Source organism: Sinocyclocheilus rhinocerous, unplaced genomic scaffold (assembly GCF_001515625.1).
Source record: "Sinocyclocheilus rhinocerous isolate Xijiao unplaced genomic scaffold, SAMN03320098_v1.1 scaffold562, whole genome shotgun sequence".
Lineage (NCBI taxonomy): Eukaryota > Metazoa > Chordata > Actinopteri > Cypriniformes > Cyprinidae > Sinocyclocheilus > Sinocyclocheilus rhinocerous.
This window is the reverse complement of record NW_015641608.1, coordinates 1,660,851-1,688,212: the sequence shown is the minus strand read 5'-3', so window position 1 is coordinate 1,688,212 and position 27,362 is coordinate 1,660,851. Positions and strand designations below refer to the sequence as shown.

Here is a 27,362-nt window from a genome sequence, read left to right as displayed (position 1 = left end):
TGTCAAATAAAAGAACATTTATCCTAAAACATCTGACTACAACAAGAGACCAGTAGAACAAACACAAATGTTTTCTGCTACTATAGTAACAAAACCTTCTTCACTGAAGAAGTGACAATGTTCTAGAACTGAAATGTGTTTATCCAATAGAGTACACAAACTGAGATCAAGAAACATCTGGGAAGAGACCAAGACATTACAGAAAAACGTGCGGTCACACACACACACCTACACAATGCAGAGCAGCACACCTGGATCCAACTGTAACCACACCCGTCATGTCATCATCACTGCATCATCATGCCCCTGGATGATTAGTTCTAGTTAACCAACTGATTCAATGCTGAAATATGATTGATTCAGGTGATTGATTCCATGTCAGTGTCTGAAAAATAGGTGATTCATAGACTGTCTGACTACATGGTAATTTAGCAAACTGGCAGTCAATGTGACAGCTGCACAACGGATGGATGAACGTCTGAGACACACAGACTGAAACATCCTCCCTTTGTCATTTTTGAATAAGAAATTCTGTGTAGTCTGCAACAAAAACAACCACTAGGCCTATCTGCATTTCAACAAAAGTATAAATGGAAAGGTTACATTACTTTTCATAGGTTTGGGGTCAGTAAGTTTTTTTTTTTTTTTTTTAAATAAATACTTTTATTCAGCAAGGATGCATTAAATTGATCAAAAGTGACTTTTTTTTTTTTTTTTTTTTTTTACAATATTACAAAAAGATTCATTTCAAATAAATACTTTTCTTTTGAACTTTCTATTCATCAAAATAATCCTGAATATTAGGCATCACAACATCTTTCAACATTGATAATAAGAAATGTTTCTTGATCACCAAATATTTTAGTTTTTACTGTATTTTTGGTCAAATAAAAGCAGCTTTGTGAGCAAAAGAGACTTATTGTTTTCCCCCAAAAAATTTTAATCTTACCGAATGCTTTAGCTAAAGAAGTTGGGCCTGTGTTTGCATGTTCCTGACTCAACAGTTAAACCTCTCCAAAAAGTTGCATCTCTTAATTGATCTCCTTTAAATTCTTCCTGCTACAGCCATCAAAACAGCCCTTTTGAAACAAATTCATAACTTTTCAAATTACATTTAGACAATTACTGTCAGAGTTTAATATGTTGCCTATTTATTTGTCAGTCTATGATAACTAAATAAGACTCAACATTTCAAACTTTCACTCTCTAAATGCACTTTTATGCAGATTAACATCTGAATTATAGCCACACCCAAACCCTGTCGGCTAAGTGACTTCAGCTTTCTTTTATAGTTCCACTTCACCGTGATCCAAATACACCATATATACCGTCACGCTAACCATTCAAACAGCAACAGATCTTGTCCTTTTTAACTGCAATTTACAGTCCAGCCCTACAATACCACAGAGTTTTGAGTTCTTAGATTGCAACAAGACTCATGTGTCAGCAAGAAAAAGTATCTCTGCCAGTTGCGGTATCGGACTAGTGTCTCTTTTATTCCCTGCAGACACACACACACACGCACACACAAAACACCCTTCGAAGCACAGTCTATTCATCAAACAGCATACAGACTGAGAGCAAGAGACTGCATCTGATCCTTCCATTACATCTGAATGTAATAGCAGTGCTGTCATTCACACAACCAAACTGGACACACATTCTCTCGCCACTAATATGCATAAAATCATCTGGATTCTTGCCATGTTACAGTGAACAAAACTTCCAGAAATCTCCTACAGTAATTTTGGTCCTTAGCTTTTCAAGAGGTTAGAGTACATAGAGTGGACAGCATATGCACATACACACACACACACACACACAAAAGGTCTGGAAATGCAAGTTTTCAAGCCCTTTCTCAGATTACATTGGAATTGGTTGAGCGTGTTCCTGCTTTAGGAGCAGTTTGACCCAGATCTGATCTCACAATGCGGCTCCCACCCAAGCCAAGTGGCTCTACACTCCCTACCAGACTCCTAGAGGAAATGTCCAACTTTCCATAAAGACGTCAGGCCAAAATAAAAAAGGCTCTTTCTCTTCTCTAGCTCCCACACTCTCACTTTCATGCTTTCTCTTTCCTCCTCCTGTCTTTTTCTATTCTATAATTTCACCACCTTGCATTCTCCAAATCTCAGACTTTGTCTCTCTCCTTTGGTCTGTCAGCTCTCCATCCTTTCAACTCTGTCTCCATCCCTCCTGTCCACCCACAGTCTGTTCTTTGACCTGAAAAGTACAAAACTGGAAAGCGCTTTCTCAAACTGGCAAGCTCTAATCTGATTGGCTGACATAATCCACACAGGGTTTTTTGTCAGTCCGCCTGAAACAAAGTCGTGTTTACAAGATATTGAGTTGATACAATAAATGCTTTTGAAGAAATAATCACTGGATTTGCCAAAGTTTGCAAGATTATTGCTTTTAAGGCATCACACAGTTTACTTTTAACATTGTTATTCAACTATTAGTATTTTTAAAGATTAACTTTATGTGATTTTTAGATGGTGGCAGAGTAATATATACACTACCGGTCAAAGGTTTGGGGTCAGTAAGATGTTTTTGAAAGAAGTTTTTAAAGGCATTTATCTGATCAAACATACAGTAAAAACAGTAATTAAATTTTTTTTAGTGCAATTTGAAACAACTGTTGTCTATTTTGATGCATCTTAAAACGTAACTTATTTCTGTGATGGCCAAGCTGAACTTTCAGCAGCCATTACTCTAGACATCAGTGTCACATGATCCTTATTATTACCAATACAAAAAAACTGTTTTACTTAATATCTTCGTGAAAATGTGTAAACAGCATTTATTTAAAAAAAAAAGTTTTTGTAACATTATAAATGTCTTATATACTGTTCATTTTGGTAAATTAAATGCATCCTTGCTCAATAAAAGTATTAATATATTTTAAAATATCTTGCCCATCCCAAACTTTTGATCTGTAGTTTATTATACATATATACATATTTTATTATAACTAATATATATATATATATATAAATATAAAAACCACAACCAACAATATTACAGAAGCAATATATTGTGCATACTGAAACTTTTAAACGGGCAGAAATTTGTTTCCTACCTATTTAATCAGAGGTGTGTTTGAAAACTACTTTGAAAAGCATGAATGAAACCTTCAGTCATGGCAGTTACAGTAAAAGTTAAAGCGCTTCATTTTCAGCCCCATTCACTGTTGTTTCGTTCTCTTTCACTCTATTTACCTTTAGTCGCAAAGTCTTGACCTGCACAGTCCATTATTCTCTTTTGCTTTCACCATCTCTTTCTCAGACCCTCCCCCATCTGTTTCTCTCGAATTGCATGCACAGCACATAAAACAGAACCAGACTGTTTTCTTTTCACATAGAATGTCTCATTGCATCCCTCTTGCTCTTGCTCGCTCTCTCTCTCTCTCACAAAGTGTGTATATGTCCGGATTGTAGGTATGTGAGCTGAAGACATTCCTCTCCGGACTGGACAAAAAGACATCACCCATCACCATCAAATGGGATTACCAGCAGGGAAAGTGAGAGAGAAAGAGAAAGAGAAAGAGAGAGATGGGAGGGGAACGAGCAGAAGAGAAATAAGCCCTGAACAAGGCACACTGCGCAACGAAGAGAGGTAGAGTCCAAACCAGTCTCTGCTGGCAATAAAACGGTCAATGGACTTTATGAACCAAAACTCCACTAAGCAAACCATCAAATAATGGTGTTACTGCTGACTTGAGTGAAGTGCCAACCCATACACACATTAAAGTGCTAAACATCCAACTGTTTAAACTTGGAAAGCAAGTGCAAAAGACAAAGCCACTAACATAACATCTTTTCCAGATTTTGGAGGCTTTGAGTTTGAATAACCTACTTTTCTTGCCAAAGCCCTGTGCAAAACTGTGCTGACTAACAGTATTTTCACTGAGCAGAGCATTTCTGATTTGTTTTCTGTACCTCTTTTAATGTTTTCTAATCTTGTAACTCTAATACTTTTTTTGTCTTCATCACTCTCTTATCAGATATACATCCTCTATTTTTTTATTCTCATACCGTATATATACACACATCACATCAGTAGATTAGATTGTTCTCTCTATATATATATTCTTTTGTTGTTGTCAACTTTGATTCATAACTTTTTCCCAATTAAATTCTGTTGCAAGTAAAACATTCTGCCCTAAATATTAAATAAAGACAAAAAAAGTCTGCACAATAAAAAGGTAATGCACAAAAAAATAAACAGGAAAAAACTCCATAACTAACCATTAAGTGTTAAATGGTTACATGTTCTCTCACATATATCAGATTTGCATCAATGAACAGAAATAAGTTACTTATTCATTAAATGACCTACATTCAGCCATGAAAGTTACTCTAAATATAGAAGAAACGTTTGTACCTTTTTTATCACCTTGTCAAAGTTATTCCCGTCGCTAGTAGGTAATTCCTTGCAGGTGTGTGTGAGAGTGTGTGTGTGAGGACTGCGGCGCTCACTCAGCTGCTCGTCTTTATATTGAACGCGCAGACACGCGCTGAGTGACGCGGCGTCTCGCTGTAGCGCTCTGCTCTGACTCACCGACGGCAGGCTGCGTGCTAGACTGACACAATAAAAGTCCGGCAACTCAAGAACTTACACAATAAAAGTCCCGTTGCTTAACTTTATTTAAGCTCAGCTATAAAATGTAAAAAATGTAATACTGTGTGTATAATATTCTTTTTTTTTTTTTTTTTATATATTAATGAGCTATGACATGTTTTACAGTTCTTTAACGTTTGACAACACAACTAAATGATGGGGAGTTTCAGTGTTGAGAGATATTAATCAAAATTGCAAACAAATAATACATATTTTTGGAAAATAAGAACAAATAAAATTTAAAACAAATGTAAACTCAAATAAAATTCTGTGGCTGTTATATATGAAATAAAAGAGAAACCAAATCAAATCATAAACTAGACCATTTATTTTTATGTCCTGTAAATCTATGATATTTTTACACACAGTGGTTCTACAGTCACTTCAGGAGGGGGTGTTCATGTATAAATCTAATTTTAATTGGCAGGTTTACAGACAGACAGACATCTGCACAAAACCAGCTATAAAAAAAAAACTAAAACTATTCATGCCGCATTGTAGCACATTATAATAAAATAAATCCAGATTGTTTAATATAAAACAATATATTTAAGCCACTTACATCACTCCTAATCCATGTGCTTGCCTTGTGTTATTCCTCCACTGTTTAAACCTTCAAATCTAACCCTTAGATAACATCTCGCTCTTGGAAATGATATGAGTTTGTTTTAAAAACATTCTCTAAATCATGTAAACTGTACACGCACACAACTGGAAGACTAAAAGTAAATATTTCATAATTTCATGTTATTCTATACACTTCAAATTAAACAAGGTTAGAGTAAAGAACAAAAACACTGTCTAAACCTTGCAATTATTGTTGTTGTTTTTTAATCTCTGATCATCTTCAAGGCTTACTTTCTCCCATCAGTCATTCATTTTGTTTGAATTTCAAAAGATTGTTTTAATCTAAGACTGTTTATTCAGATAAATCTGTATATCTTGCACTGTAGACACAGATTACTGACAATTCTTGGATAATTTCTACATCTGCAGTAGATAAAATGTTCTGGAACTCTTTATCCCCACAGTTCATTTTCTGTTCTTGACAATTGTGCAATTGTTATTTGTGTATGTGTGAACGCATTCTAACTTATTTTAGACTAATGGGAGTATGTGTGCAGTTATCATTTCTCTCTGGATGTGTAATGTCTATTTTAAGTATAGTGCTCTGTCTTCTTCTATGTTCCTCTCCTGGCCCGCGTGTGTGCTTGTGTCGGGGTGCAGATGAGTCGCCCCCATGACTCGCTCCTACGGCTGGCAGAGAGGATCGGTCTGTTTAGCGCTCATGCTAATTCTCAGGAATGACTCATAACAGCCAGTAAATAGCAAGTCGATATCTGCTGGTGCCAATCACTACAATAACTTTTACTCTAAAAGCCTAATACTGTACATATTCAGATATATATATATATATATATATGAATATACAGTATAAGACTGCAACGTATTTAAAAGTATAGAAATACCTAGAGTGATAGTTCATCCAAGATGAATGACTTTCATCTTCTGCTGAACACAATAGATTTTGAAGAATGTTGGTAACCAAACCATTTTGGTGCTGATTAATTTCCATTGTATGGACAATAAACAGAGACATTTCTCAAAATATCTTTTCCATCCTGTCAACACACAAGTGCCCCGCTCTCTCATTACAACATCAGCCCCATTCTCATACAAGGAATAGTTTATCCAAAAATGAAAATAACACCATCTTTTGTGTTCTGCAAAAAGTTAGTCATACAGTTTTGGAATTACATGAGGGTGAGTAAATGGATTTTCTTTTTTGGGTGAACTATTCCTAACTGAATCTATCTGTTTTACATCAAACATCTATAAATATGGTCTTTTTATCTGTGAATGTGAACTCCCTCTCTGTATTTCCAAACCAGCAACTGAAAATGACTCATTTTTCTACTCTTAAACCACTTTTGCTTCTCTCTTTCACTTTTTCTCTCTTTTTCCAGTCTTCCAGTAAAAGATTTTTCTACTGAGATGGCCTGTTCTGGACTCTCTCTTCCATATTTAATCCAATACAGCGCAGAGCCTCCAATCCCCCAGCCAATCCCGCATCCCCTCCGTCTCCTTATAAGGACTGCACATAGTCAATAGTGTTTGTCTTCACTCTGGACTTCTTGGCCACACTGTGCTGCTCAATCATTCTAAAGTAAACTGACTGAATTGGTCAAAAACAAAGCTAATGTTTTTACTCTGCAAGTTCACTGTGATAAATTTGTTAGCCTTTTTCATGCTGGGGTTATTAAAATGTGTATTTTATATTATAAGCACATATAAGCATCAGCAGTACCTACTTTCGGGCCAGAAATGAACACTTTTGTTTTGAAAGGAAGCATTAAATTGTTTAAAAGTGACACTAAAGAAGTTTGCAATGTTACAAAAGATTTACATTTCCAATAAATGCTGCTCTTTTGAACTTTTTATCCATCAAAGTATACTGGAAAAAAAAATCAGTAATATGTTTTCCACAAAATATTAAGTAGTACAACTGTTTTCAACATCAATACCAATAGAGAAATGTTTCTTGAGCAGCAAATCAGCATATTAAATTGATTTCTGAAGAATCATGTGACACTGAAGACTGGAGTAATGATGCTGAAAATTCAGCTTTGCTGAATCATCACAAAAATGAATTATACTTGAAATATATTAAATAAAGTGAATTAATAAACTAATAAATTAATAATATTACAGTTTTTACTGTATTTTTGATCAAATAAATGCAGCCTTAATGAGCATAAGAGACTTGCTTTCTAAAACACTAAAAAAATCTCAAACTTTTGAACGGTATTGTACCTACTTTCAGGCTACTTACCAATTACCTACGATGCCAATTAGCCATTATCTACAGTATTTTTATGAGCCTCAGTTGTATCATATATAAATAAACACAAAATAAAAGTAACAGTCCACAGTGGAAACTCTGGGTTAATTTCTAAAAATGAGGCTCACAAGTCCAAGAAAAACCTATTTGTGCATTTTATCTGCAGAGGTGCAAGAATGATAGGAAAATGTTCGGGGAGCTGTGTCGCAAAACAAAATTGTCCGCAATAAACCATTTTTCGTACTATTTAAATAGAATTTTCCTGTAGAAAGCGTCTCTATATGCTTGTTTTCTTTTGGATGTGCTTCTAAACCACACGCAACGCCTGTGCAAGAAAATTATTGTTAATACACCATTTGGGTCTTTACGAGCAACACCTCATAAACAAACCAGCTTTGAGAAACAGCGCTGAGTCACACGCCAGAAATGCAACCGGCTGACCAGCACGCAGCGGATTTAACCGTAATGCTGGGCATAACAGTATGGTTTTAGCAGTACACCGTGATCTCAGCTTTATCTGTGTTCACTACCATGATGATTTGAACTGAAAAACTGACTGGCGAACCTGACTGAAATGGTGAAATACGGAGCAACTGCCATTGAGATGACTGAGAAACCGAGTTTTTCAAGCTATTAGACCTAGAGCTATTAGAGTTGATCAGAATAAAACAGACACACTGCCGCAATAACCACATCAGCACTGTAAAATCAAGCACGACATCTGAAACTAAAAAACCCATTCGTTCGAGAGAAAGCTGGTGTGGTTGCGGTCAAGAATAAGAAATGTGACCAGATTGTTTGAGAACAGCCCTCAGTTTGCTGCAGTTGTCTCTAGTGTCCATGACAACAACCCCACTGCGGCTCATGGAGGTTTGTGACAGGCGGTGCGGTATGGCAGCAATGCAGTCGGCATGAAGACAGCAATACATGCACTTCAGCCAGGATTAAAGACTTCCTTTCTCATCTGTTATTCTCTCGGTCTCTCTTTCTCATCTACTTTTGCCACCATGGCGATCCACTAATCCAGAATAAACAAAAATCCTTACAGTTTCGGTGAGTAATCGTTTAAATATAAACACATAATGAATAAGGAGGTAAATTATTGTATCAGTTACTTCAAAGAGACTTCCTAGGAGACATTTTGCATCTGTCTGGCTCACAGACATCTGATGAAGTAGGGTGTGGAATTCTGGCTCATCAGGTCATGACCTCTGAGCCAATATGGTGCATTTATACATCACAGGCTGGTCCTTTTGTCACGGGAAGGGAAGGATTATTGTCTGTCTGGCTGACTTTGGTGTGGCTCTGATAGGAAACGACACAATTTACTTCCTGGAAGAATGTAAAAGGGTCTGCTGTACCCCTCACACTGTACCCCAAAACACTGATTCAGAAACTAAAGTTAGCAAAAAATTATTCACCGTCACAGATGTTTGATCTCAAATCTCATGAGAGTAACATGACGTAATATATCTTACATTTCTCAAATCTCAAAACCACCCCATAATTGGAGCAAAAGAGTTATTATTTATAGTGATTGTGTATAGCAAAAGCATTGTGCTGATTTAAACTACAAATATGTCCCTCCGAATATTTTTGAAAATATTTAAATTGACTGGTTGTAGAATGCAATTTCCGCAAAAAGTATTGTATATGAAGTAGTATATAAGGTACTGTATTTCATGGTGATCGCTGGCTATTAAATTCAGCGGTAATTTAATAAAATTAATAATTAAACAATCAATTAGTTAAAAATGATTAAAAAATATTTGTTTGTTTTATACACTACAATTCAAAAAAAGATTTTTACATTTTTATTTAAAAAAATACAGTAAAAACAGCAATTTTATGAAATATTATTGCAATTTAAAACATATTTAAATAGAAAACTGTTATTTTAAAATGCAATTTATTCCTGTGATGGCAAAGTTGAATTTTCAGCTGCCATTACTCCAGTATTCAGTATCACATGATCCTTCAAAATTCAATACGCTGATTTGATGCTTCAGTAACATTTCTCATTATAATCATCAAAACTGCTTAATATTATAAAGTAATTTTTCATAATATTTTATGTATAGAAAGTTCAAAAGAATAGAAATGAACAGAAAGTTTATTTGAATTTTTTTAAGCAATGTAAAAGTATCATTTTTGATCAATTCAATGTGTCTTTGCTGAATGAAAGCATTAATTTCTTTGAATTAAAAAAAAAAAAAAATATATATATATATATATATATATGTATATATATATATAAAGTTGGGATTTAAACCAGAGTCCCCTTGCACATTAACCAACTTTTTTCTTCAGTCATGTCTTATCTCGCCTAGTGGTATATAGTCTTTGCCATCTGGTATCAGAACACTTTAGGTGCTTGCTTACTTCTCAAAAATCTTCAGATATTGTGAGTGGTGCTATCACATAACCACTACCATGCTGATGCCAAGAAAAGAATCCAAAACCAAACAGACAGTACATTTACAAAAAATGTCCTGTGTTCTCATGAAGGAAGAATTAACGTTAATTTGATCCACTGAAAAAAATAAGATTTTCCTAAGGCTCTCACACTCACACAAACCTACAGCACAAATAAATTATAATCCAGCTTTAATTCAAAGGGGCTTTGTGAAATGTCTCACTATGATAGCGCACACATTCATCAACCTGTACAGCTGATATCAGACACCACCTGCTGAGTATCTTTAATTCATCATACGCACAAAAAATACATACTGAAAATGTACATATGTGATAGCACGTATACCCTAGAGCGTAACGCAGACAGTCTTCTCACTTTCTCTCTCTGTGTCTCTTTACAAGCTCCAGGTGTTATCATTTCAGTGTGGTATGGACTTTACACACTGTGAAACATGTTCTCATAAAACCCCTGTGATTTCAGCCCACCAAGCTCGTAAATCAGAGGTGCACATAACCATCTCTCGCTTGCACATATGCTCCTCTGAAAATAAAACCTCGGTTGTAACAGGGATTTAGTTGTTCAGATAAATGTCACAAATTGAGTAATGTACCTTCGTTATCAGCTTAATTTTTATATGCCATATTTGCCTCAAAATTGACCCACAAAGCCTTTCCTCTGGGTTGACTGCAGGTTGACGCCCACCAAACACCCTGTTCGTTCACACCTTCCTCTGTTTCTGTCCATCTCTCTGTCCCTTCCTGTGCTGAAGGACATTGGGCCCTGTCTACATCACAAGGGCCCTCCTGCTGTCACCAAAGTCTGCCAAAACACACTGCGCAGTTTCCTGTATGGCGTGTATCGCCGCAGGTTGTAGCGTCAGAGGCATGGAGAGCCAACAAGGGATCAAGTGTGAAAAGATTTGAACATGTTAATCAAACTACACAGTGCAAAGGCGTTAAACGATGAAGGATGTTCACTCAACACTTGGTTAGAACAATGAACAAGCACCAACCAAATGCCCCACCAATAGAAATAAGATCAAATGAGTTTTATGAATGTCAGCTGAGTTGGTTTCTTTCTGTGAGTCTTGCATTTATTTTGGCACTGAATGTCTTAAAACGGTTAAATTTGGTTCACTTTTTAGTAGAACTCTTCAAATCTTCAGATTATGACAATTAAAGGATGGTTCAACCAAAATTTAAATTCTGTCACCATATACTCACCTCATGTTGTTCTAAACCTGTTTGACTTTGTTTCTTCTGTGGAACACAAAATATAAAATTTTTTGTATATTTTTGTATATGCAATTCCAACAAATGTGGACTGGAGCTTTCCAGTTTCAAATACATTCAACTTTTGTGCTATATTATAAATCTTAAAAAATCATACAATAACTTAATATGACGAACAGACTGAATTTAAAACATTATTCACTGATTCACAATAACCGAATTAGTGAACTGACCTTGAAAACTGTATCCGTCCGATTTGTTACTAAATGATTAACTCTTTGTGAATCAAACACTGTTACTTCATTCATTTTCAGTAAGTAACAGTTTTTGGTCTGTTCATCACACAAAAATGTAATATGACTTCATAAGACTCATAATATAGAGGACAAGTCATATTTTATGATGCCTTTTTTAGTCAGTTTGGAGCTTGACCCCAGTCCTCATTCATTTTCATTATATAGAAAAGAGTGAAAAGAATGTTTCAAAAATGTACCTTTTGTGTTGGACGGAAGAAATTAAGTCAGTTTGGAATGACATGAGGGTGAGGAAACTATGACAAACCTCTCACTTTTGGGTAAAATGTTCAAGACTTGATATTTAAAGGGAGGAAAGGCTAAGAAAAGAAAAACATATTTGCAAGCAAGCAATCGCTCCAAAATAAAGACTTTTAGTAGGCAGCACCAGATTGATTTTATTTTATATGACATGCATCGTATATCAAAACAATGCTGTAGTGCCAGAAAAAGCCCAAGGCCCATCGCTGAAACATGAAACATGAGACCAGGTGACGTTTATCACCCTTTTACTAGTTTACCCAAAGAACATGACCAGAACTGCAAACTCATACTTTCCACTCGTTTTCTAATTGCTTTTCGGCAAACAACATAATCACAGATGTAACTGATAAATCACCGTAACGCTGACATAAAGTTGAACTAAAGGAGAATTCAGATCACAGGGGACCTGTAAAAGATAAATGTCAGCAGCTACAACGTGAACTTAAAATCCCAATTCATCATTTTATTCAAAGCACTGATGTGAACAGCGAGTTATGGGAATATCCAAAGGAAATCAGCTGGAATGTGTAAACGGGATTGGAGGGTCAGAAGGCAGGGTTCAGGTCTGGTTGTACCAGGAGGATGCAGAGAAACGATAACCTGCCACACAGCATGCAGAAATGACCCCTGGGTAATTGTACAATTATGAAATTCCTGTTTTTACAACCAAATGACAAGGTGAAGTGACTAGTGCTGGGTAGAAAGCAGTGGGGTGGAGTGTTTTTCGTTGGGGGAGGAGGGTCTTACTACTTGCTCCCTGCTGTGTTGTTTCTAGTGGTTGATTTGTGACGTTTACAGTGGAAAATCTTTTGGGGAAGCAGCTTTTTATGGCAATAATTTGCAGAAGCTCAAGCAAAGACAGTGTTTTGCCAAACAGCATGCCATGTAAACCTCAACTTGGACCTCATCCATGACAAGAAACAATTTTCCATTCATAGCTATCACATGCCCGTCAAACCCACGCACATATGCGTTATTCACACTCAGGTTGCAATAACCTATTCTTTGTTTTACCTTTCATTTGAGAGGTCGTCTGCTTGCTCATTTGATCTGGAATCACAGAACGAATGGGGAAATGTGTGGAGAAAAGTCACGGATAAAACCACAAGTACTAAATGTTGCCCTGTATTCCCGGTACAGCACAAAGCAAAGCTTTCCATTTACATGATTTATTATGTATACACTAACTAGAATGCACACAATTGACTTTTTTCTCTTTCTTCCCAACATCCACCTACTAAACACACACACATGCTACTTTTCCAGGGTTGTAAAGAAGGCAAGGCATCTGAATCAAACGGAAATCAGTCAATAACCACAGAGACAAAAAGCTTGAATAGTTTTTTCAAACAAATAAGTAGGCCTATGTAAAGGTATGTGATCACAAGAGCCTAATGTCACATTCACACACACAAACTTCAATGCCACGCATAATCTAGACAAGATTACAGAGCTAAACTACATTTATATATATATGAGACTGACTCAGAGTCAACAAACAGTCCCTCCCTCTTAGACACTTTTGCTTTTATGTTGCTGCAATTCACATGTTTATGAATCTGCAATTTCATCCTTTGATCGCAGCCAGAATAAAAGCTCATATAACAATTCTTGTTTACTTTGCTGTAGACCAAAACTATTGATTAAAATGTTAAATGTTATGTCGCATTAAGGTTCCCTTTTGTAAAGGGTTTATAAAGGTGTTCTTAAATGACTAATAACTCATTTACAAATGCATTATAAATCACTGATAAGCAGTTATAACTGCATGAATAAAAAGGGTGATTTCAACGCAATCCTGCCAAATAGTGAGCCATTTTTAACTCACATGTTAGCCAGCAGAAATTAAATTAAAAGTGGCACTGAGGAAGAGCTTTGTCTCAAAAACGTTTTGCACCTTTGTACACCTTTTGCACTTGTTTTTTACGGCCTCTGATGAAGCATTGAATAAAAGATTTTTTGAGGAGGTGAAAGCACTGCATATAACCGTGTGTGGATTTTAATTTCTGCTGGCTTCATGTTTTTTGGATTTACGCACCGGACTAACTGTGTGATTTGATATTGGGCATCTGGCGCTGCTCATCTTCTGTGACTCTTTAACTCACATGTTATAAATGCTTAATAAATATATTTGTTCATACTTATTTCACTCAAATCCACATTTCATCAGAGTGACCGTTTCAGCCAGATTAATCTGAATCAGAAATAACTAAAAAATGGACTTGTCGTTTAGTTGTGATCTGAGCAGCAGTTCTGAACAATTCACTAAGAGAGTCTAATTCAAATCACTAATGCCAGGTACACAGTGCATGAATTTCAAAGTCATAAGATCAATGTTCTTCTCACTACACGACTGTCTGAGGTACCATAGTTGCTGTTGTGTGCATACTACAGATCTTTTTTTTTTTTTTCGAAAAAAAAAGAAAAAAAAAATGTTGGTGAAAATTGGGTTCAAAGTCATAAGATCAATGTTCTTCTCACTACACGACTGTCTGAGGTACCATAGTTGCTGTTGTGTGCATACTACAGATCTTTTTTTTTTTTTTCGAAAAAAAAAGAAAAAAAAACTGTTGGTGAGTGAAAATTGGGGCTAAAGTCATGCATGCAGTCTTTACCCGGGCAGAGGCTGTTTTGTGAAACTTTTGCACTGATTCATTAAAAAGAATCTGTTCATAAGAGTCATTTGTTCGCAAATCAAACATCAAGGCTCACACTGTTTGCTGCTGCGTTCAGGAGATGAAATCTGACAAACTCGCATATGGATCTTTTCCTGTCGATTGTAGTCACAGTCTGGAGCTCTTAGAACTAGTACATCTTGGAGGGTCACTGTAACTAATCGCAGGCATGTAGGTACTGGCTTGCCCTGCATGTTAATGTTGTGCCCTTGGGCAGTGTACTTAACCTTATCTTGACCCTAAACTTAGGGTGCTCTCTTTAAAAACTGTAACAGTTCTAGTTAGAGTCAAATTTCACCTAGTGAGTAATCTACAGCCAACTACCTTCAGGCATTGAACAGTACACCTAAATCCACACTCAGATCAGTGCTGACATAAAACATATCACTACAACTGAAGATAAATGATAGTGTAGTATCAGATACATCCAATACTAAAGCAAATGATCCCTCTGAAATCCGACTGGAGTCATAGCACAACTGCTAACACATATGCACACACACATACCACACACATCACCCAGTGATTTATGGCACGCAGCAATGCCCGGCCTCTGACATGGTGATAAAGGGACGGAATGCATTTGTTCCTAAGTGGGGTTTTCCCATTAAACCACCTACTGACATATGCAGGCAGCTGAGGGTTGAACAGGAGTCATCACATTTGTAAATGGCAGAGAACCATGGTGGACAGTAACGGAGTAGTTTTACTTCGTTACTGTACTTAATTAAATTAAGTAGACTATATAAAATTGCAAAATAAATCTATATATCAGTACTTTTTTACTTAAGTACATAAAAAATCGAGTACTTTTGTACTTTCACTCGAGTAAAATTGAAAAAGGAGTACTTTTACTTTTACTGGAGTAATATTTTATTATGTATTTTATTATACGCATCTGTACTTTTACTCAAGTACTTGATTTGTGTACTTCGTCCACCACTGCAGAGAACAGCAACACATCCTAACGTCATAGGTCACATAACCATGGCATTATTGCGGATTGTATTCATACTAAACACCTGCATACTTACATACTGTACAGTACACCACCGTTTGAAAAGTTTGGGTTCAATAAGATTTTTAATGTTTTTGAAAGTCATTGTAAGTCTCTTTTACTCACCAAAGCTGCAATTATTCTAAAATATAGTAAAACACTAATATTGTGAAATCGTATTACAATTTAAAATAACTGTTTTCTATTTTAATATATTTTAAAATGCAATTTATTTCTGTGATAGTTAAAGCTGAATCACACGATCCTTCAGAAATCATTCTAATATGCTGATTTGTTTAAATATTTTTTTATTATTATCAAAACTCTGCTGTACTGCTTAATATTTTTGTGGAAACTGGGATACATTTTTCTGGATTCTTTGATGAATAAAGTTCAAAAGAACAGTATTTATTTGAAATATAAATCTTTCGTAACATTATAAATGTCTTTACTGTCACTTTTGATCAATTCATTGTGTCCTTATTGAATAAATATTAATTTCTTTAAAAAAAAATTATCTTGACCCTAACATTTTGAAAGGTAGTGTACTTTTATTTCATTGAATGCAGTACAAACTGAAAGTCAGTTCATAGAGGAAGCTTTTTTCACCCATTAGGCAGTAGCAGTTAGTGTTAGTGGGAGGGACATTCTCATTCTAGAGACCATTTGATTGGATGAAAATCTGTCTAGTGCAGGATGAGTCACCAGCATTTTGGTCCATTTTCCCTGAAAAACACTGTAAATTGTGACCCTGGACCACAAAACCAGTCTTAAGTCGCTTGGATATATTTGTAGCAATAGCCAAAAATACACTGTATGGGTCAAAATTATAGATTTTTCTTTTATGCTAAAAATCATTAGGATATTAAGTATTTCCTACCGTAAAGATATTTTGTAAATGTCCTACCGTAAATATATCAAAACTTCATTTTTGATTAGTAATATGCATTGCTAAGGACTTCATTTGGATAACTTTAAAGGCAATTTTCTCAGTATTTAGATTTTTTTTGCACCCCTCAGATTCCAGATTTTCAAATAGTCAAATAATCTCAACCAAATATTGTCCTATCCTAACAAACCATACATCAATGGAAAGCTTATTTATTCAGCTTTCAGCTGATGTATAAATCTCAATTTTGAAAAATTGACACTTAAGACTGGTTTTGTGGTCCATGGTCACAATTTATAATGCATTTATCTGCAAAATGTGAACGCTTGCACTAGCATATGGACGGATTCAAAGCTAAAAGGCTTCATAAATACAAGGTTGTGCTGATGTACAGGATTCAGCTGCAGTACTCACAGTTTAGGTTTGGGTTTGGTGGGGAGAGGTGGAGCCTTAACCGCTGAAGGCGATGGAGGCGGAGCCGCTGTTTCCACTCTTGAAGGTGACTGTAGACTCTCATCTGGTGGCTTGTTTAAGGCCTGACCATTTTGTAGAGGTTTGTCAGGAACACTTTCCTGAGGCTCTTTATCTGCGGAGACCTGAACAGGCAGCGCGGTGACGCTGGGCCAGACGTCCAGCTCATTGATCTGGAAGGCCTCAGCACTCGGCGGGGTTTTGGGTGGGACTTCCAACAAACTAATCTCAGTTGGTGGAGGAGGTGGAGGCAGGAATGATTGGTTGTCCTCAAACACACTGTCATCCCCAGATACGCCATTGCTGGGCAACTCTTCAGCAACTAGAAATCCAAGATAACAGAAGACATATACAGTTCATTATAGGGTGAGAACAGATTTCTTTTCCTATTAAGTGGGTGATGAAGTCCAGTTGGTCCATGTCACAGTGCACTTCAGTGGAATACAGAAGGAAATATAGAGTCTATGACTAACCGGGGAAATCAGTTCATGATTTCGTCATTGTTGAGAAATCAGTTTTTACAACACTTTAACAATCATTGCAAAATGCTGAAACACACCTGCAATGGAAGAAAACTTATTATAACTACCCATAATCCTAGATAAACTGTTAATCCACAGCTAAAACCTAATCCAAACCTTTATCAGACATGAAATCTGGCTGAGACTGTCTCAGATTTACTTAAATGGCTCTATAGTAAACTTAAGGCTTAAGGACTCCTGGAAATATAAGTACACCCACTCCATCATGCAGTATAAACATGCATGCCTCTCCTGTCTTTGCCATATGACACACAGCTATCAGCACATACTGTATCCTCTCTCCTCACCCACACTCCGATCCTGGAGTGTTGTGGATAAGATGTGGCTGGTCGGCCTCATGCAATTGACATGTTTTCAAGATGAACCACAGTGGGCCCCATAAAATGTCATCGAATGATCACAGATGGAGTTGCTATGCCTTTTTTGGAAAGGGCATTTTAGTTTTTTGTTACTGCTTTGTAAATAAAGTCATTACGATTCCTGTGTTACATCACTTATATTTACTACTTAAAGTTGAGAGCATGCTGTAATGTTGAAACCATCAGCTGACTGTTTACTGTGCTTAATTTTGTTGTTTTCAGAGGTTTATCCTTTGGCCTTCTTTTAACTCATGTCATATTACACTCAAACAAATATTGTTTTGGACTCAGGACTCAGGACTCGGGTCATAAACAGGAGCCATTAATTTTGTGTAAAACGCTTTATGTAAACATCAATACAAAAAATATTCTTTCTTCATTATCATGATCACTGTTTTTTTTTTTTTACTTTCTATTTATCAAAGAATCCTGAAAAACAAGTATCAAATTTTCCACAAAATTGTTAAGCTGTAAAATATTTTTGCAAAATGACTACTAAGAAATGTTTCTTGATATTCACATCATCATATTAGAACGATTTCTGAAGATTCATGTGACACTGAAGACTGAAAGTTTAGCTTTGCCATCACAATAAAATTATTTATTGATTGATTGATTGAGAGAGACTTCTTTCGAAAACATTAAAAAAAAAACTCACTGACCCCAAACATTTGAATGGTTGTGAATATACTTATATAAGACAGAAGTTTGCTATATATTACACTGTTTGATCATTGATTTTTTTTTACTTGAACATGTTTCTTTAAATGTGAACCTCTTTATGCACCAATATATCACCAGGCTACTTACATATTTACATTACCATGAACTTTGATCTCAGATATAGTTATTGTAGATACAGTGTAAACACACCTGGGGTAACAGTGAGTTGTGCCGTGCTATTAACTGAGCCGTATTGGTTGGTTGCAGTGCAGCAAAACAGACCTCCGTCTTCAGGGAATGCCTCTGCAATCACCAACGTACAGATTTCCTCTGCAAGACCAATCACAGGAGCCGTTGATTACAGAATCATCAATATCACAAGCAAAACCAGACTAGAAATGAATTTAATCAATTACACAGTGACACACACATAAGCTTAAACCATTCAAATTAATTCGCTCTACAAGCTACTATAACTGCCCGGTTTTACAATATAATCTATTGCTGCAATGGAGTATCCAACAATGCTTTCTCCAGAGATATGAGAATCACATAAATATTTCCTGTAAAGAGGGAGGGATGTAGACAGGTGATAGACAATTAGATAGACAGGTGTGGTGAATCTAGACAGGTAATTGATGGTTACAGAGGTGATTCAATAGCAGAGAGAAGTCTACTGCGGCAGACAGGGGCTGTGTCTCATTCCTTTTCCATGTTTCCTACGAGGTGATTCAGTAAATTCAGTCACTAGCAAGGGCCTTGACCACTAAACACTGAGACAGTGATGACTCAATTACCTGCGACACCATTACAAATGACGAGGCTCATATTAATGTAGGTGGTATTTGTCAACAAATAGTTTTATTACTTTCATTAGTTTATCATGCATATTCACTCGCTGTCACTGTTAAAATGAACAAAACTATTATATGAACTACTGAACTAGTGAACAGACTGAGACATACCCAAAGATAGAGGTGAGAGTTAGAAGGTGAGCCATACACATGTACCGATAAGTGAAAGTATGTGACTCATATGCGGTGTTGACATGCATGTATCCTGTTCATTTGATTTGTTAATCAGAGATTTTCGAGTCATATCTCGTCCAAACTGCATATTGCATTGTGAGGATGTCACAAATGTTGGGCTTACAGAGAATTATTATCTTGATGAATCCATATGTACACATGTATCTGGAGGAAAGTGTTTTATGAATAAGAGGAGTGGAGAGAGGGGAAAGTGGAAGCAGGAGTAAAAAACTCACCGGGTTCTGCTGCTGATCTTGGCTCTGATGATAAAGTGATATGGGAATTAAGAGAGAAACACAAACACCATAACAAATCACTAGTTATCAGTCTACCAATAAACCAAACATAGTTTCTCAAATAGTTTAAATAGTTACTCAAAAAGGAAAATTCTGTCAACATTTATTCATTTTGTTTCAAACCCAGATGACTTGTTTTTTTTCCCTTAAACACAAAAGGAAAATTTTTAAGAATATGGCGGTCACTCTGAGGTTTTCAAGTATTTCAAGTAAAAATTGTTTCATATGACTTTTGCACAGAAAAAAAAAATCAAGTCATACAAGGGTGAGTAAATTATGAAAGAATTTTAATTTTTGGGGTGACCTCTTCAGTTTAAAGGTACATTCAGTAGTTTGGTGCTAATTTAAACACATTAAGAAATTAATTGTGTTTTTATGAGTCATCTGAATGGTGTACACTCACATGAGATGATGACCGAACTCATAATATCCAACTAGATATTGTTCCGTCCACATATTTTTATACAAAATTTTGGGTTATCGCATACAAATAAAAAAAATAAAAACGCTGAACGAAAACGTCAAGACACACATGAAATCTTAAAATGCGAATAAAAACTTTTAACAAATAAATTCCCTGATGCAAGGAAAAAACTTGTCTTTGCTCTGAAATATCTGAGCAAAAGTCTGTCATCAAAATGATTTGGTATAATTACCTCCCAGAACTGTCTTTCACGATTAAGTTCCCACACATCAGATACTGCCAAACGCAAGATAACATGACAGTGTTTGTCACTATGTTTCGCCTGCGTGCTTTGAAGCACAAGTAATTTATTAAATTAGAAAAAAAGAGCTACAGTTACAGCAGCTACTTCCATTTGTATTATGTCAGTTTCCCAGGAAATTATGTTGTTCACACCAGATTGAATTTGTACTTTATTTGCAAATATTCCACATTTTCACATAAGTTAAATTCACAAATTTGGATGAAAAAACCTGTGTATTATCCCTGTCGGCATCTGTAGGCTTAGTTCAGTGCTTGTTTTTGCAAATTAAATATGATGCATTTGCTGGATCTTGGAATGTCTGAAAAGTGACATATTGGAATCTGGTGATTGTCATGGTTTGTCTATGTTTGTTGGTGTAGTATGAATTGGCCTTAAAAAGCACTAGTATACATGTAATTTACATAAAACTCAACGTCAATATATGACAGCTCAGCGTTTAGCAACATTGTGGTATCCCTAATTAAAAGACACATAGAACAGCAATTCGAACACTTGCTAAAGAACTACTGAATTGCCTCTTTAAATTGTTCTCTGAGTTTCTCTTACTCTTCTGCAGGATGCGGAAGTCAGGGGAGTCCTGGATCTCCTGGCCCTCTCGAAACCACTGAACCTGCAGAGGAAGACTACCTCTCACCCGGCACTCCAGAACCACCACCTGACCTTCAGATGCCTGCGCGTCCTGCAACATCTACAGAGCAAGAGAACCGCAGGTTAACACTGCAAATACAGAGTGAGAGACTTAAACAAAGGGAAAGAGAACAGACAGATGAATGGAAAAAAGAGACAGATGAAAAGGTGTACAAGCACTAATTCTGCTCTTTCTTCATCACCTCTTTCATTCACAAGTACATACTCTTTCAGACTGACGACATAACAGACATAGAGGCAAGAAGCTGTCAGCAACCCATAAAAGTAAAAAGGCGAAGAGTAGTTTGTTTATACATGTGCGTGTGAGTTGCCTTCTGTTGTGTGTTCGTTCTCTTTGAAGCTTTGTGTAAGTGTGTGTAGCATGCTTGTGGTTACACATGACGTGTTAAAGGTTTATTTAAAATTCAAGTCAAGAAGTATGTCTATACAATCCAGCCATTTTATTTGTGTGCCTGTTTGTTTAGGACTATGATGATGACACGAAACCATCTATTATAAAAAGGCACATCTTCTCATTAGGAAGATTAAAGTCTCTGAGAAGAAAGACGGAGTGGCATTATGGAGAGATGGGGGGGCTAAAAAAAACTTTTTTCTATAAGGAGGTGGAAAATGATTTAGCACACTAAGCAAACACAGCATTTGGCATTGAACTCTGAACCTCTGCCTAGGCCTGCACAGAGAGTCACATGACAAATCACACACACACAGAGAGAGAGAGAGAGAGAGAGAGAGAGAGAGAGAGAGAAAGCCTGGAATGATTTGGAAAAGCTCATACACTGATTAATCCGTCCATTTCTCAAAATATGTGTGTGTTTCTGAATGCTGCTAGAGATGTTTTGTATCTCTGTGTGTGTGTGTGTGTGTGTGGCCATGTCATTACCTTAGTAATGGTAGGGGGCGCTTTAACAGGACCATCACCAGCATAGAGTGAAGAAACTGGACTCTGGACCTGACAGAGAGAGAGAGAATGAGAGACAATGTGTGGTTATTATGGATCTTTCCAGAGAACGTGAGATTTTATAAGTCCATCTGCTGTTGTCATTCCTGATTAGTCTACAGACATATTTGTGCATGTGTCTATTTCTCTGTCATTGTAGTAGATAACTTATTAGCTTACTAACTTTACTAACTTATTTCTCGGTTTTAGGATTTATTCTTGCAGCACTCTATAGTAGTTTCAGTGCCACTCTATAGTAGTTTGCAGTTTCAGTGCCAAAAAAGAGGTATAGTCTGTGTGTGTATTTCTTACTCTCTGTGGTGTGGTAGAAAGCGTCTGGACCAGTGTGGAGCGATGAGGTTGGGCCTCTGGGCTCTTTGGTGACGATGTGTGTATCGTCAAAGAAACTGAGCTGGTTTTCTTCTGTGCCCTGCATGAGAGAAAATATTAGCAACACTAAAACAAACCTCATTCAGACCTGAGAGAACAAATCATCAACACTACAAAGTCATCCTTTAAGAAAACATTTAGATATAAAGTAAAGAACACTTCTCTCATCTTGCAATATTCATGTACATTTGAACCAAAAAAAAAATAGAGCTTGTGACTGAAAGAAACTGGTATTTTGAGTCATCCTGGCTGAAAGTTGAAAACATTTAGTCAAGCAATGACAAGTGAATCAATCTTTTTGCTCTTTCGCAGTCCATTAAAATTTCTTCAAGTGAAGTTACATTTTTATTATATATATATATATATATATACACATAACAAACCAGGCAAAAATATAGAAACAGCTGGGTTATATTTTGCCTCAGAATAAATCAGTGGTCAGAATTTGTTTCAGTACTGGTCAGGGTTATTATATTTCACTAAAACTAAAACCCATTCATCTATCCATCCATCCATCCATTTCCAAACTGATTTATCCTCTGAAGGGTCACGGGAGGCTGGAGCCTATTTCAGAATTTTGGGCCACAGGCATCTCAGGCCATCCTGAATGAATGGCCAGTCCATCTCAGTTTCTCAGTTTCCTTCTCATTTTTTTCTGTTTAATTTTTTGTTTAAATGTATAAAGTTTAGTTTAACGATGTACTAAAATATCTAAAACAAAAACTAAAATTTAAAAAAAGAAAAAATGAAACAGACTTAAAAAATAACACATATGACAAAACACAACAAAATTACAAAAACTTTAACTAAAATTAAAATGAAAATGGAAAATATAAAAATAAAAACATTCAAAATTATAATTAAAACTATAATAATATCTCAATAATACTAAAAACACTAATGTTAGTAAAAAAGATGTCTACTGTAATGTTTCTGATGCCTGGGCAGATCTTTGCCAGACTGAAAATGAGAGTGATATCCTATTTGAGCACATTAAAAAAGCTATATCCACATCTAATGGGCGGATACAGGTTTATTCAAAGTCTTAACAGTGTTTGTCTGATTTTTAAAACATTAGGCCATTTAATTTAAAGTGAAAGTTTCCAACAGCAAATATATAGAAATATAAGCTAAGACAAGTTAATAAATGGTATAATGTTGCTTTACATGCTCTCTCTGTGGGGTAATTCCTCTCTAACACGCACCAACTTACACACACACACACACACACACACAGTGAAGTAATATCCACTCCACTGTGTGAATTTTCACTGTGCAGTTTGCACCTTATAAATGACTTTGGAGCCAGTGAAAGCGTAATCCTAAATGGGTGCGATGATGTCACTGGGAACCAGAGCCAAGCACTTAATAATTTGTGTAAACAGAAAGGAAAGACTGATATGCCAGTAGAGGCAAGAGATGACAGGAAGAGAAATAAGCGGATGAGTTCAGAGGTGACTGAAGAGCGTTCAAGCGATCACACAAATTATGAAGATTAGGCAACAAGATTCCTAAATTCTTGATTGATTATTGGTCTTCTAAGACAGCTTTGGCTATTCTTTAAGGTCACTTCATTCCCAACCAACCTCCCATGTTCTTCACGAGGAGCAATACAAACTTACATGGCAGAGGATAAATTAGGGGCTATTAGATAATACATAATCAGGGCCAGTTAAGCTGAGGCCTGTGGTCAAAGGGTTAAAGGTCATGCGAGGAAGAACATGCTGAAACACACATACTGTGGCATGGCTCCGGACCTAGACTTCGACACGGATCCTTCACCTTCTGAGTCTGAAGAAGAAGCACCTTTACGGAGAGAAACATAATGAGAAAATGGAAGAGAAAAACATTCATTCCTGGTTAAAACATTTTAGGCTGCATGCTGCCTTCCTTTTACTGCAAAACAGCATGAATGAAATCCAGTCATTTTTAACAGGAATCCACATGAACAGGAGTTTTGTATAAAGGTGAAAGAGTTCACTGTGCAGATTTCGCTCACGTTAGTCACATGAACTGACCACGCTGACCAACAGAAATCTGCTTGGTTTGAAAGTGACTTCTGTGTGAGCTATAAATTCTTGATGGATTATTGGCCTTCAAAGACAGCCTAGTGGCCTTGGCTATTAAAGGGGTCATATGATGCGATTTAAATTTTTCCTTTCTCTTTGGAGTGTTACAAGCTCTTGGTGCATAAAGAAGATCTGTAAAGTCGCCGGATCGGCTTTCACCGTGGACGAAGCGGAGTCCAGCCCGGGGTCGTCACACGTGGTTGCCGCAAGCCTGCCGGCCTCCGCTCACTCAAGCCGCTGGCTCTTTTGGAAGGACACGGCTAGAAATCAGTGGTTAAGTTGTATTTACAACACTGTTCCAGAACACTTCAACCCAAATATTCAGATGTGTGCAGCGCATTTTATGGAGGACTCTTTCCTGATCCTGTAAGAGTAGACAACAATGCCGGCTGTTCTGACTCACAGACTGTAAGTAAGTTTTTTATATTTAAAGAATTTGCCAATGATGATTCAAACGCGAGTTTTGGGCAGTGTAGAGTAGCACTTGTTGTTGTCATTATTTCTCCGATCACAAATGCAGCCATGGTTTTATGTTTACGCGGCGCGATGCAACGCAACGCGTAAAAAGACTCATTTATAATGGGTTTTAATGTTTTTGTCTCATCGCTCCGGCCGGACAGGGCATCACAGTATGGTAAGTGGCGTAACATTTCCGTCTCACGCTTGAGGTATCTGGCCAATCACACCTCGCTTTTAAGAACGATGAGCTTTGTAAAAATCGACGCGTTTCAGAAAGGCGGGGCATAGAGAAGAAACAATAATGTACAGTATGTGGAAAATAATGTGTTTTTTGAACCTTAAACCGCATAAACACATTTCATTACACCAAATACACAAAATAATGTTCTTTTTAGCAGCATCATATGATCCCTTTAAGGTCAGTTCACACCCAAACAACCTGCCGCGTGCTTCAGGTTAGATAATAGGAACTTTTATGGCACTTGGTGAATTAGGGGCTCTTAGATAATACATAGTTAGGGCCAGTTAAACTGTCAGCTGAGGTCTAAGGTCAAAGGGTCAAAGGCCATATGAGGAAGAACCTGCATTGATCCTTCACCTTATGAGTTTGACGATGAAGCATCTTTACAGATTTTTTCACTGAAATTTCACTAATGTCATTGCACCTCTTCTAATTTGAAAAATTATTATTAATAATTATTAATAATTATTATTTTGTGGTACAGCAAATAATATTGTATGTTTCATTTTAATTGCATGTAAGGTGTTGCTAAATATACATTTTTCATATTTATACACATTATAATACACATTATTTTTTCTATTTCTAAACATCTATCCATTTCCTACTCTGCCAAAACCTTTTTTTAATCAGTATTGTTCCCAAGCTAATTTGACTACAAAATTGTATAAGATAATTCTTAGCAGACAAAATATCTTGAATGAAGTTTATTTTTAATACCCTAGTGACAAACTGTTTTTTTCTTAACTATAAACCTCATTACATTTATTAGACTTATGCTTAAAACATAAAAAGTAAATTTATCTTGTTTAAAGGGTGATTAGATGTTTTATTACATGGAAAAAAGGCAAAAAATACTGATCAAAAATTGATTTAAGTATGACCTCACCTTCAATATAGACCTCTGCAGAGGTGTTGTCTGCTCCCAGTGCGTTGGAAGCTACACAGGTGTACCTGCCGGTGTCGTCTTCAAATGCTTCAGTTATCACCAGAGTGTGCAGGTCACCATCACGACAGATCTGGATATCAGGGCAGTGGTGCAGCTCCCGCCCCTCACAAAACCACCTGTCCAGTGGAAGAGAGATCAATGGGAGTACCAAATTATAGAGCTAATTGTTAACAAATGCAATGCAGTGCAAACATGCACTTATTTATCTCTCAAAATATAAAGATTGCAATTAGGATGAAACTACTAACCTATTAACCTCAAAAACTATCAAAACTGTAGCTGGGATGTATGTGTGAGAAAGAGGCAAAATAAATGTATATGAAAGACTGAGGTCATGTTTACTGTAAAACTTAGATGTCTGCAGTCAATTTTCTCTTCCAGTCTCTCTGTGTGTGTTTCAGTCCGGTATTACTAATCCCCGCCAAATCTCTCATCTGAGGGTGAGTCAGCTCTAAAGAGACCGAGTGCGGATTTCCCTCATTAGAGTGATATTTCCCAGCTCATCAACACTGCAGTGCTGTTTAAACCATATGATTCACTGTTTCCTCCAAAAGAGTTTTATCAAAGCTTAAATACTGTGCTGGCAGTAAAACATTTCAATCTTAAAAGTAAAGTATGGCTGTATCTTGCCCCCTATAGTATATTCTCATCCATTATTCCTGAAAAATGCATATTATACAAAAAATTAAGCAGTATAGTATTTTATTTAGATTGTCAGCTTGCTAACTATTTTAGCCATTTAGCATTTTCAAGTGTTACATAAATTGCAAGTAGTCTATATTTTCAGAATTCAGACACCACTACAAATGGCTGTCCCTTCAAATAGTGCACTATACGTATATACGTGAGGTTATGGGGAGTGATTATTGAAAAAGCCTGTAAAATTGCTGAATTTGCATACTTCGCTACTATATAATAGGTGAAACCCATATAGCATTTTTTTTTTTGTGGCCAAAATGTATTTGAAATATATGCTTAATATACTGTATGGTGCAAACAGAGAAGCTTAATGAAATATATTTTTTAAATAGGAACTATATTTAGTTTCAACCTTCATATACCAAAATGAAAAATATTTCTAAATATATTTCTGGGGCAAGAAAATTCATTTTGTTGGACTGAAATGTATAGGTGTCGATATATATACAGTGGGTACGGAAAGTATTCAGACCCCCTTAAATTTTTCACTCTTTGTTATATTGCAGCCATTTGCTAAAATCATTTAAGTAAATTTTTTTTCCTCATTAATGTACACACAGCAGGTCTTATATAGACAGGTGTGTGGCTTTCCTAATCAAGTCCAATCAGTATAATCAAACACAGCTTGACTCAAATGAAGGTGTAGAAC

At 36.3% G+C, this 27,362-nt stretch overlaps 1 protein-coding gene across 1 annotated transcript in view; it reads right to left on the bottom strand.

Annotated features, from left to right (window-relative positions):
* Positions 1–27,362, bottom strand: part of palld (palladin, cytoskeletal associated protein) — a 92,487-nt gene that overhangs the window by 21,392 nt on the left and 43,733 nt on the right. The window contains exons 2-10 of the mRNA XM_016571988.1: positions 25,955–26,130; positions 24,036–24,102; positions 22,219–22,336; positions 21,850–21,918; positions 20,868–21,009; positions 19,534–19,557; positions 18,480–18,599; positions 16,649–17,027; positions 12,688–12,723 (exon numbers count right to left, since the gene is read on the bottom strand). Coding sequence (XP_016427474.1) covers positions 12,688–12,723; positions 16,649–17,027; positions 18,480–18,599; positions 19,534–19,557; positions 20,868–21,009; positions 21,850–21,918; positions 22,219–22,336; positions 24,036–24,102; positions 25,955–26,130 — 1,131 coding nt within the window. The remainder of the gene's footprint in view (positions 1–12,687; positions 12,724–16,648; positions 17,028–18,479; positions 18,600–19,533; positions 19,558–20,867; positions 21,010–21,849; positions 21,919–22,218; positions 22,337–24,035; positions 24,103–25,954; positions 26,131–27,362) is intronic.